Here is a 12,926-nt window from a genome sequence, read left to right on the forward strand (position 1 = left end):
CGGACTATTGGCGCTCTAACTGCGTTCGAGCACCAAACTAATTACCTCGGCAGAAATTAGTGCCTTCACCTCTTGGTTAACAATCTACTATTGGGAGACACCGCGAGATGAGATAGTACGTTTACTAAGTTTCTCTTGACCTACCTTACGTCATGACATGACGTGAAACTAAATATATCGCTAGAAAATAATTAAGAGAGATTTATTAAAACACTAAAATGAATGAACTTCTACAAATGTGCCATAAAATTCTGTCATTCACTCGCACGCTTGCCAAACCCATGTCAAACCACGCTCGTGTCGTGCTCGTGACGTCACCAGCATGTTGTATAACAAAAATACACTCGCACTACCGCAAACTTATTTAATTCAGGCGGACAAATGCGAAACCAACTGCGTTTCATACTAAATTAGAATGTCTGTTGGCAAGTAGCGACCTCACGGACCGCAAATGTATAATTGTATCGCTAACTCCACATTACTTTCATAAAAGGTCATGCTTTATTTACAGAAAAGCGTCGCTAAAGTCGTTTTGAAGTTAACGCTAACTGACGTAACGTAATAATTTCAATGTCACGCAAGATCCAAACGATAGCAAAGGTAAAGTGGCTGTGATAAGTACACGTCTGGACGTGTATTTTGTTAAAATGTGTCAGATTTGATAAGGTTTTCAGTATATTCAGTAGTGTAGTGTTTCGTTCGCGTTATTTTTTCAAGGCCACAGTGAGTTGAACTATACGTATTCCATACCTAATATCTATATTTAGAAATTCGTGTTTATTTTGTTCATGTCTTAATTAATGTCACATCACAATTAATTTTGATAGAAATAGTTTTAGCGCGCTCTGAGTTATCGTTATCAAACTTTTTAAACTAGTTCCGTTCCGATACAGTGCTAACGATTTAAACTAGGTTACTTGTGCATTGTCTATGCCTGGGGTTAAAGTCCATTCAATGCTTATTCAATGATAGGAATTAAGAACCATGGAAGGACTGTCCTGATAAGACCGTGCTGTATTTCCGCTTCCTATATGATTATAAGATGTGATTATATTTATTTATCATCACTACACCTTATAATACAGTCTCCCGCCGCGTCTGTCTGTTTGTGTGTTTGTATGTTCGCAATAAACTTAAAAACTACTGAACGGATGTTCATGCGATCTCCTATCGATCATATCGATAGAGTGATTTCATGCGGTTTTCTCATACCTATCAATAGACTGATTCTTGAGGAAGGTCCGTGCGTAATTTGTTAACCCATGCGAAGCCGGGGCGGGTCGCTAGGTCATTTATTAATTAATTTCACTATTTTTAACGCAATATAATAAAAGTTGGCTCTAAGATTATCATGTTGTTACCTAGCTAATTGTTTGCACGATTATAGAGTTAGAGTAAATATCTCGCTCTAACTCTATCATCAACGTCTGCAACGATTTTGATAGCACACGCAGTGCAAGTGTTATTTTAAACGTCAAACTTCTACGAATTTATGACGTATAAAATAACACTTGCACTGCGTATGCTATCAAAATCGTTGCAGACTTTGCTTGGTCTAAAAATGCTTTCCACCGATCGCCTGGGACTGCCAGCTAAAATCTTTTTAATACAAAAACTTTGTATGTGTATGCTGAAATCTTGTTCTAAAGGGTGAAGAAGTGTCACCATGGATTTCGTGATCGGCGGGCTGGCCGGCGCTGGAGCCACGGTGTTCACCAACCCCATAGACGTGGTGAAGACGCGGCTGCAGCTGCAGGGGGAGTTGCAGCCCAAGGACCAGCAGGTGATCAATGACTATAAGCCTATTTTACCAATCCAAGATGACAATCGTTGAAAGAAAACGCCCATAGAAACTTCAATAAATGTAAGTACATGGAAATAGTCACGTGAGTTTTCGTAACATCAGTTTTCCCGATACATTTTTTTTTCTTTTTGGCAAGCGACGGAGTGGGAAACCGCTTCCATAAACGTCATGCCAAGGCGCTGCCAAATAAGAGCAGTTATGGCGGATTCTAACTAATCGGGCGGGATTAACCTTTTGGACGCCAATGACCGATATATCCGCACCGTAGGTTCAACGCCAAAGACATTAATCGGTCACAGACCACAGAGCAACATAGACCTACGTGCATATGCATAAAGTTCAATTTCAGTTTTGACATTACGGTGACGTGGCGTCAGGGTGACAGCTTTTGTGTTTGACACGGCGTCGAAAAGGTTAAAGGACAGTCGTCCGAAATGTAAATTTTCGGGAAATAATTGTAATCAAAATTGTTTCTATGGCGTCTATTTCTATATTTCTAAAAGCAAACATGTTGATTTTTTTTTCGTAAATCTTACTCAAGTACTTAGTTGTTGTTCTCCTATAAGCACATAATAGAGTTGATAGGTTTGCACATTAGATGAAAACAAGGAAAAGTACTTGCATTGAGTTGAAAACTATAAAAGTCATTGGTACGTGTAGCATTTATACAGGGTGGATTTTCTTTTTGGGTCAGTGAGGGCAGCTACCAGATCCCGTGCTGCTACGAGAAAACGGTCTAAGAAGACCTTCCCTCGATTTCAAATTAATGAAGATTGGCTTCTACAGATTTTGGAAAAAACATATAGGGTGCGAGAAAAATTTCATTTTTGACAAACTTCTTTTTTATGCCAATCGATCCCATTCCTATTAAGGATCAAAAGCTTGTATGGAACATAAAAAAAATCCGTCTAGAAAAGCCACAAATCGAGGAAAACTTTTCCCATACAATTTGTATGAAAATGAAAACTTTTATTTTTCACATGCTAATTTTGTATGCCAATCGATTCCATTCCTATCCAGTATCAATAGTTTCCTAGGGGTCAAGTTACGGTAATGTACTTAAAAGCCACAAATTAATAAAATCTTTTTCCATACATTTACTATGAACAAAATGTGAAATGTTATTCTCAATTTTCTATCTCGCCCATCAGTCCTATACAGCAATGTCTTCATCTTCATACAGTATTATGGTCCTTAAATGTAACAGGACTGATTGGCCAGATAGAAAAATGTGAATTAAATTTCACGTTTTCTCCATAGTAAATGTATGGAAAAAGTTTTTATTAATTTGTGGCTTTTTAGTACATTACCGTAAGTTGACCCCAAAGAAACTATCGATACTGGATAGGAATGGAATCGATTGGTATACAAAAATAGCATGTGAAAAATAAAAGTTTTCATTTTCATACAAATTGTATGGGAAAAGTTTTCCTCGATTTGTGGCTATTCTAGCCGGAAATTTTTTTTTTGGTTCCATACAAGCTTTTGATCCTTAACCCCTCATTTCCCAGGACCTCTCAAATCCATACAATTCCGACTCATATTGGAGCCACTGGGAACTGAGAGGTTAATAGGAATGGGATCGATCGGCATCAAAAAAAGTTTGTCAAAAATGACCTTTTTCTCGCACCCTGTAAGTTTTTTTCCAAAATTTGTAAAAGCCAATCTTCATTAATTTGAAATCGAGGGAAGGTCTTCTTAGACCATCTTCTCGTAGCAGCACGGGATCTGGTAGCTGCCCTCACTGACCCAAAAAGAAAATCCACCCTGTATACCAATTTATTTTATTGTGATGACTGATAATAATTACATGCTCTTATAGTTTGCGTCGGGAACAACGACATCGTTGGGACATTAAGCTTAGTATAAATTTAAAATTACCGTCTTGGGTAAGACTTGAACTCACGGCCTCTCACCCAAGACAGTAATTTTTCCACTTTTGGGACATTTCAAACAACTAAACTAAAAGTACCTGTAATAGTCCTCTCAGACGTTGAACGTGCCATTTTGTTGAAGGGCAGGTGGTGCGTTACCGAGGCATGCTGCACGCCATCTTCGTCATCGGCCGCACCGACGGAGTCCTCGCGTTGCAGAAAGGCCTCGCTCCGGCTCTTGTGCTCGGCTTCACAATGAACTCTGTCAGGTAAAGGCCTGTCCAGGGACAATTTTTCGCCAGTCTGATTAAATTGTCCGATCAAATCAGGCCGTGCGGACGCAAACGCCAATTTGGCTCGCGACGACGACAATTATGTATGACCGACATTAATAAATACTTTCTCTCTTTACAGATTAGGATTATACCACATATCAGAAGTCCGCGGCTGGACAAGCACAGCCACCGGCGAAGTGTCCATCAGCAAAGCCGTGTTCTGGTCAAGCGTGAGCGGCATCGTCAGCGGGGTTGTTGGCAACCCTGTATCCGTGCTCAAGACGAGAATACAGGCGTCTTCACATCCGAGTATAGCGGTGGGCAGACAACACAGATATAAAGGTAAGTCAAAAAGGTGATCAAAAAATAGCACTGGAAAGGTGCGCATTCTGCGCAACAATTGTCAATTCATATTTTTGTCATACATTAACATAGATAATTTGGTTGCTTTCTGCATGTTTACATAAATAACAATTATAAACTGAAATAAGAAGATGTCACGCATATACTAAACAATAAGTGGCGAAGCCCTGTAGCATTTGCCTGGGGCGTCACAAAAGTCTATTTTTTTATTCGGTAGACTAAAATGACATTTCATATTATGAAATGTTATTATAGTAGTTTATGCAACAGTGATATAATAAGGGTTCTTAAAATTCAAGGGTCGAAGTTACAAAACGAGACGTAGTCGAGTTTTGTAAAAAAAGACCCGAGAATTTTAAGAACCAATTATGAACTGTTGCATACATTACTTTTTCTATGACAGCTGCAGCAAAAAAAAAAAAAAAAAAGAGTTATTATTAAAAAAAAAGAGTTTTTAAAAAAAATTGAGTTATTATTTAAAAAAAAAAAGAGTTATTATTGTAAATGAAAACATACCTCTTTCAATCAAGATGATCGGAACTTGTATCTTTAAAAAAAATAAAGCAGTTGTATTATACTCATAAGATGACTGCTAGCAGTCATCTTATGAGCCTAAAGACAAATCATTCAAATGACATTGCTTTAGATATCACTGTCAGTCATTTAATTGACACATTTAAGTGCTGGAGTAGAAAAAAGTCTATTTTTTTATTCCGTAGACTGAAATGACATTTCATAGTATGAACATCATGTGTCATCTCATACTATGAAATGTCATTTCAGTCTACGGAATAAAAAAATAGACTTTAGTCTACCGAATAAAAAAAATAGACTTTAAAGATCCCGAGATTTGGTATCATCTTGGGTCGTCCCATTCGTTTTTCGTCAAGTTCTTAAATTAGAACTTGACGAAAAACGAATGGGACGACCCAAGATGATACCCCGAGAATGGATAGAACTGCCTCTTCAACATTTTTGCGGCTAACGATATCTGGTCACTGCGGCACCCGCCACAAATTTTCGAGTACCTATTATTATACTCTAAGCCTTAGAGTCTAAGGGAGAGCAGTAATTGAAAATGAAAATGAAAAATGTTTATTTGTTAACAAAGAGGGTACAGTTGTAAAGGTTGGAGTCTTCTAGTAGGTATAAAATACTTGTGACAGAAGACCCCGCGCGCTCTTCCATAATATCTAGGCTTAGAACTTAATTAACAAATATAAATAATAAAAATATTGTTGTCTAAGAAAAAAATAATATAAGTAACTTAATATTGGGAATATTAGTAATTGGAGCATCCTTTCTTCAAGATCTTTGTTTTATAACTTTTGAATGTGTTATTTCAGGCATGTTCGACGGCATGTCAAAGATCTATTCCTCAGAAGGCTTAAAGGGTTATTTCGCGGGTTTAAACGCTGCCTGCACGAGGCTGGCGGTCGGCAGCGCCGCGCAACTCACTACCTTCTCCAAGTAAGTCTTCTTCTCGATATGCCACCATTTTTCGACCATTTGTGAAATCTTTTAGCCACCCAGACATCAAAGCTTGCCAACACGTCTACAAATTTGATTTGCCAAAATAATGATTGACATTAGAATGGGACCTTTATATCTAGGCTTTTGGGCGGCTAGAGGATAAATAAGCACATCAAGTTGACCTATTGAGACAGAATTTGGCAAAGGAAACTGTCATGAAATTGAAGGTTAAAAGAAAGTAAACTTCAGTACTTTTTTGTACTGAGACTGACTGAAATAGCATGACACGTTCGTACGTTTCATCTGTACATTTTACAACGGTTCAGTCACGTCCACTTATTAAGTGCATGTACTGTAAATATTTTACTGCCTTGCCATAAAATTATGTGAATTGTCATTTTTCTCTCCAGAGCAAAAGAATGGCTGGCATCGCATGGCATTTGCGATAGCTCACCGTTCTGGCTCTCGGTCCTTGCCAGCGCCATAAGCGGGGCTGTGGTAGCCCTGGCCATGTGTCCCTTCGACGTCACCACCGTGCGACTTTACAACCAGGGTAATAAGTAATAAGGCTTGTTTTCGTGTGCAGAGCTAAGCAGGAGTTGGAGGCAAGAGGAATCGGCAAAGATCCTGTGACTCGCGCACTTCTCGCGAGTTTTGTGAGCAGTTTTTTCGTTGTCATGTTGGAAACTCCGTTCGATGTCGTGAACACGAGGATTTACAATCAGGGTATGGAGGGAAGGGAGCTTGTTGCTTACGCTTTGGAGCTTTGTCTTTGCCTCTTCCCTGCTGCTTTATGTATTTTTAAGTCAAGTCCTCAGTTTGCGAAGATCTTTTACAGATTCTAGTGAACCGAGGGATTTCATTTTACGCACGTTTAAAATAACTGGTAAGTTACTAATTTATTTGTACTGGTTTTTGGTTGATGGAAGGGAAAACTAAACTTGGCATATACTTAACTGTTGGGAAAGGTGCTGATGCTAATGTTTTTTTGGTCATAATAATTGTTTATTTCGCACTCAATTTAAAGTTACCTACATCTGGCCTGAATACGAAATAACTCACTTTACAACTATCTACTATTTAGTCTACAGAATTATAAGAACAAAAAAGCACATACAGTCAAAAAGATTGTACAGTTACTCAAAAAGATGTCCCATAGTTCTTAATTCGCTGGCATAAGAGCCATGGGATATATTTTTTGAGTGTGATGAGTGCACTCATATTTTTTACACTTTACTATACCTACCTAAATTTTGTTGCCTAGACGTTTAGAACTGGAAGGCTCCAACAAACTAGGTTCAATTTCCATTAGCACTATACAGTTTTTCTATTATCACTTGATTTAAATAATTTTTAAATAGATATATTGCACTCTGGGTGCTAGAGGATACCGAGGTTCTTACCAATCTTAGGCAGGGATGCGTTGAGGGCGGAGAAATGAAAGTCGTGTCCTCCAAATTTATGCAGCTTTATATTTTATATATAAAGCATACAGAATCTTTCGTCAGTTGATAAAAATATGTTGATGATTATTTAGATAACTTAGGATATGTATATCTAAGAGGACGACACAAATTACTTAAATAAGATGGCTTCTAGATCAGAGCAGAAATCGGAATGAATGAGTACATGTGTGTGACAGCTAGCCATAGATAATTAATTCACCAAAGAGTATTAAGCTGTGTACATATTAAGACGTTTTTGTAAGGCATAATCTTCAATACTTCCCCTTGACTTCAAAAACTTAATATGAAAAGGTTACAACTATGCTCTATATTACATCATTTTTAAACATTACACGACATTAAACATAAGTTGCAAACATATCACAGTCCTTATCCTTATTACATGCCTATTACAAAACATATTCATAACAACTAGCAAAACATATTTATCACAGTCTTATTACATGCCTATCACAGTTCATAACATGCCTACAAAAATATTACATACATTACAGTTCAATATCACAGTTAGTATCCAAAATGCAACAGTACCTACTAGCAAAACAAAAAAAATTAACAAGGCCTAACACATAAATGATGCCTAAACATACAATGTTGTTTTGAATTTAAACACTTTGTTAGTACATCTGCAATCATTTTCTCTGTACATAGATATTTAACAGTCATAAAACCTTTCTGAACTAAATCCTTAATAAAATGATAGCGCACATCAATGTGTTTTGTTCTTTTGTGACTAATATCTTTATTTTCAATAATTCTGTGAGCACTCTGATTATCGTTATACACAATGATATGCACCTTTACATCTGGTAATAATTCAGTTAAAAGTTGCTTTACAAAACAGAGATCTTTGGATACATCAGCTATAGACATGTATTCACTTTCAGTTGAGCTAAGGGAAACTGATTGTTGCTTCCTAGATTCCCAATGAATTACATTCGATCCAAGTTTAATTACAAACCCTGTATATGATTTCCTATCGTAACAATCATTGGCCCAATCGGCGTCGGTATATGCATTTAATACCAATTGATCACTTTTTACATAATGTAAACCGTAATTAATTGTGCCAGCCAGATACCTAAGCAAACGTTTAGCAGCTAACCAATGCGTTTTTCCAAAGCAGTTATTAAACTGACTCAGTTGGCTACAGGTAAATGCAATATCAGGACGAGTACAAACAGACAGGTACATGAGGGAGCCTATCAACTCTCTATACTTATATTGCTCGTCCTGCAAGGTGACATTTTCTTTCAGTAACTTATTATTGAGAACCATAGGAGTGGACACTGGCTTACAATCTAACATGTTAAATCTTTTTAAAATATTTTTGATGTAAACCGACTGATCTAAAGTCAGTGTTCCAATTTTCCTATCCCGAGTAACACGGATGCCAAGATAATTCTGGATTGGACCCAGATTTTTAATATCAAATTCTGATTCTAATAACTTTAATAATTTATTTTTACATTGGCTATCCTTGGGGTAAAATAAATAACAGTCATCTACATAGAGAGCAATAATTATAAAATCATTATGTGTCTTCATGGTATATACACAAGGTTCACTTTTGCATTGCATAAAACCATTATCACTTAAGACCTTGTGTATACGCGCATTCCACATACGGCTAGACTGTTTTAGTCCATAAATACTCTTTTGCAAGAGACAAACCTTATCATTATTTGAACTAAAACCTTCTGGCTGCTCCATGTAAATAACTTCATCTAAATTGCCATTTAAAAATGCTGTGGTTACGTCTACGTGATCAATATTGAGATCAAGCTCATTTGCCAGGCTAAACAATATCCTAATTGTCGAGTGGCGAACGACTGGGCTGTAAGTATCATGAAAATCTATACCTTCTTTTTGAGTGAAACCTCTCGCTACCAAGCGAGCTTTATAACGAACGAAATTACCAGCCGCGTCGTTCTTCACTTTAAAAACCCATTTGCACTTGACAATATTGGTATTTTTCGGCCTGTCAACCAACTTCCACACTTTATTTGACATTAAAGAGTCATACTCATCTTTCATAGCCTTGTGCCACTCAGTGGCATTAGGACTAGACATGGCCTCTTTAAATGAAGTTGGTTCCGAATCAGTGGTGGCCGTTAGCGACCAATCCGTATCACAGTACCTTTTAGGGAGTACAGACCGAGTACTACGCACAGGACGCCCTGCAGATGTCGACGGCGGGGCAGGTGTCTGCGTCACAGCTTCCCCTGGAGCAGAGCCCGCGCCCGGTGACCTGTCCGCCTCACCAGCTGGACTGTCAGCGAGGGAGTCATCCTCGCTCACCGTGCAGTAGTTTTCGTCTCCCGAACCTGGAAATGTTAACGAATAATCATGTTCATTTTGTATATAACTGAAATCGTTACTATCATTCACGACATTCTCATTCATGGTACTATCATTCCCATCAGAATGGTTAACCTTGGCAATATCGCTTTTGCCCCTTGTGTTACTCTCATTCACACAAACATCCCCAACATTACTCTCATTCATGTTGGCAACATCAGGATCAGCACTCGCACCAGTGCTGCCTGTGTCTGACACAGTACTATCATTCCTGTTCCCTAAAGCTGTCACAGTACTCTCATTCCTGCTCCCTGAAGCTGTCGCAGTACTCTCATTCCTGCTACATACAGTGCTACTCTCATTCACACAATTATCAATATCATTATCTGTAAAATTAAATTCATTAAGAAATTCAAAATTAAAATTGATATTATTAATGTCATTCCGATTAAAATTGTAAAACCTTTGCTCTAAGAATTCAACATCCCTGGATATAATAACCTTACTAGGGTCATCACAGTCAGCCAATCTGTAGCCCTTAGAGGTTTCTGAATATCCAACAAACACATAGGGCTTACACTTTGCATCCAGCTTCTTTCGCTTTACATCCTGTACCTTAGCATATGCCATGCATCCAAAAACGCGCAGGTGACTGAGGTCCAGCTTCGACCCAGTCCACACCTCCTCCGGAATCCTGCCATCCAAGGCTGCTGTGGGAGACCTGTTTTTAAGGTATATGGCAGTTGTCACTGCCTCTCCCCAGAAGCGGCGGTCCAGACCTGAATGCTGTAGCATGCACCTAGTTTTATTCATTAAATTGCGGTTAAGGCGTTCTGCCACCGCATTTTGCTGAGGACAATATGGTACAGTAGTTTGATGCACAATCCCTTTACTTTTAAAAAACATTGAAAGCTTAGTGTTTATGAATTCTTTACCATTATCAGATCTAACACAACGTACAGGTAAGCCTCGCTGCCTCTCTACCATGGTTACAAACTCTATGAAACGGTCACTCACCTCTGATTTTCTCTTCAAAAGGAACCCGAAGGACTTTCTTGAGTAGTGATCCGTGATTGTCAGGAGATATCTCGCGCCACCCAAGCTGACAGGGAGCGGACCACACACATCAGTGTGGATCAGGGCTAGGGGCTGGTCAACAGTTGTGCTGGAGGCCTTGGGAAATGGTTTGGAAGGCAGCTTGCCCTCCAAACAAGGCACGCACTTGTCAGCCTGCTGATTCTGTAATTGAAAAAGGTTAGGCACCCTATCCCTAATACTATTCAGATCTTTAGTGTTGATATGTCCTAATCGATAGTGCAAAAGCTCCTCATCAGTTACTGCGGAGCTCAAGGCTTCTTGCCTCTGCAAGGACCTTGAACTCTCCCATTTGCGCGAATCACTATCCCTAAACAACCAATAAGTACCATTTACTAACTCAGCTGCTGCTATACGTTTACCCTTGACATCTATATCACATCCATCTTTATGAAACGTCACAACATGATCATTTTTAATTAATTCACTTACTGAAATTAAATTATTTAAGCAATCTGGCACGTACATAACATTTTTTAAGAGTAATTTTCCATCTACAAGGACATCACCTTTACCAAAACATTTCATTTTATGTTTACTAGCCGCTATTATATAACTAGTACCTGGTTTGAAGCTAATAAAGTAGTCCTTTTTATTAAAAATGTTCACTGACGCGCCTGAATCTACACACATCACATCGCTGGGAACAACCGCCAGAGCCGTTGCAGAAAGAGCCTGCTCCACAAACATCGGAGAGCCCCTCCGTTCTCGTTTCCTCTTGAAGCAATTCTTCTTCATATGACCCGGTTTCTTGCAATAATGACACCTGGACTGCGTCCTTTTCATTGATGCAAGTGCAGTTCCCTCATCCGACGATGTCCTCCTGGACTCCTCCTGCAGAAGCCTAGCACGTACCACTTCACTGGTCAGCGTACTTGTCAAGTTCATGGTCTCCAGGTTGGACACGAGGGAATCATACTCCGAAGAAAGCCCGCTGAGCAGTATTTCCGCAACCTCCTTGTCTTCAATAGTCTTGCCGATGTCAGCCAATTGTTGGACTAGCGTAGTTGTCGCTTCAATGTACTCTGACATAGTGGAGAACGTACCGTAATCGATCCGATGAAGTTGTCGTAGGAGTAAAACTCGACGAACCAAGCCGGAGTCTTCGAATACGTCCGCTAAGCATTTCCAAGCGTCTTTGGCAGTCTTGGCATTTCTCACATATTGGTACATACACGGCTTGATATAGAGGCAGATTCGGGCAAGCGCACGCTGGTCACGAACGTCGCCTGCTGTCGGCCCGTTTTCCACAATTTCCCATAATCCGTCATGCATGAGCGCCATGCGGACGGCGAACTTCCATGAGAAATAGTTCTGGGGGCCGGCCAAACGTTCAATCTGCGTCCCGGAGACAGGAGTCACGTTGCACGTGTTTGTCTCGGACATAGTGTGTAGGTTATGTTGTGACTTACTGATTTGTGTCTTCTCTTCTCCGCCTTCCTCTTTCTCGGCCTTTTTGCTGGGACCGTATAACCTATTGCACTCTGGGTGCTAGAGGATACCGAGGTTCTTACCAATCTTAGGCAGGGATGCGTTGAGGGCGGAGAAATGAAAGTCGTGTCCTCCAAATTTATGCAGCTTTATATTTTATATATAAAGCATACAGAATCTTTCGTCAGTTGATAAAAATATGTTGATGATTATTTAGATAACTTAGGATATGTATATCTAAGAGGACGACACAAATTACTTAAATAAGATGGCTTCTAGATCAGAGCAGAAATCGGAATGAATGAGTACATGTGTGTGACAGCTAGCCATAGATAATTAATTCACCAAAGAGTATTAAGCTGTGTACATATTAAGACGTTTTTGTAAGGCATAATCTTCAATAAGATATCCAAAAAAAACAAGCAGACTTTTTGGTCCTATCTCGCCCTATAAGTCCGGCAATATATTTTCAACCTTTCTACCCCCCAGGTACTGCCGCTACCGGAGGCCTACTCTACACAGGCGTGTTCGACGCCCTCTGCAAGATCTACAAGACAGAGGGCCTCCACGGCCTCTACAAGGGGCTGGGGCCCCTCTACGTCAGGATAACGCCGCACACCACCCTCTCACTAGTCATATGGGATATGTTGAATTTGTATATGAGCGATATAAGTAGCTGATAGTGATAATGATAATTTGTTTCGTTTTATTATCTCTCCTCTTCATTAACCTAGGCCAGAAAAATATATCAGATATTACCTAGTTAACTATATTATTAAATATTGAAAAATAATGAAACGTAAAAATATGTCGGTTGTATTCAGAATAGGGAGTCCTATATATT

At 39.2% G+C, this 12,926-nt stretch overlaps 1 protein-coding gene across 2 annotated transcripts; it reads left to right on the plus strand.

Annotated features, from left to right (window-relative positions):
• The first annotated feature begins 545 nt into the window (after positions 1-545).
• LOC134648632 (solute carrier family 25 member 35-like) lies at positions 546-12,764 on the plus strand. 2 transcript variants are annotated; one of them, XM_063503121.1, is made up of 7 exons: positions 546-723; positions 1,650-1,783; positions 3,826-3,947; positions 4,093-4,295; positions 5,663-5,786; positions 6,376-6,515; positions 12,572-12,764. In XM_063503121.1, exons 2-7 carry the CDS (start codon positions 1,667-1,669, stop codon positions 12,760-12,762), a joined length of 897 nt encoding a protein of 298 aa, XP_063359191.1. In that variant the 5' UTR covers positions 546-723; positions 1,650-1,666; the 3' UTR covers positions 12,763-12,764. The 2 variants fall into 2 exon arrangements, with proteins under 2 accessions (XP_063359191.1, XP_063359190.1); XM_063503120.1 differs by lacking the exon at positions 6,376-6,515 and adding an exon at positions 6,200-6,342 and having other exon boundaries at positions 567-723.
• The last annotated feature ends 162 nt before the right edge of the window (positions 12,765-12,926 follow it).

The sequence above is a fragment of the Cydia amplana genome, chromosome 6 (genome assembly GCF_948474715.1).
Source record: "Cydia amplana chromosome 6, ilCydAmpl1.1, whole genome shotgun sequence".
NCBI lineage: Eukaryota > Metazoa > Arthropoda > Insecta > Lepidoptera > Tortricidae > Cydia > Cydia amplana.

Coding starts and splice junctions, on each gene's coding strand:
- LOC134648632 (XM_063503120.1), top strand. CDS start 1,667: ATGGATTTCGTGATCGGCGGGCTGGCCGGCGCTGGAGCCACGGTGTTC. Junction 4,296..5,662: donor CAGACAACACAGATATAAAG/GTAAGTCAAAAA, acceptor GTGTTATTTCAG/GCATGTTCGACGGCATGTCA. Junction 6,343..12,571: donor CGTGCGACTTTACAACCAGG/GTAATAAGTAAT, acceptor TCTACCCCCCAG/GTACTGCCGCTACCGGAGGC.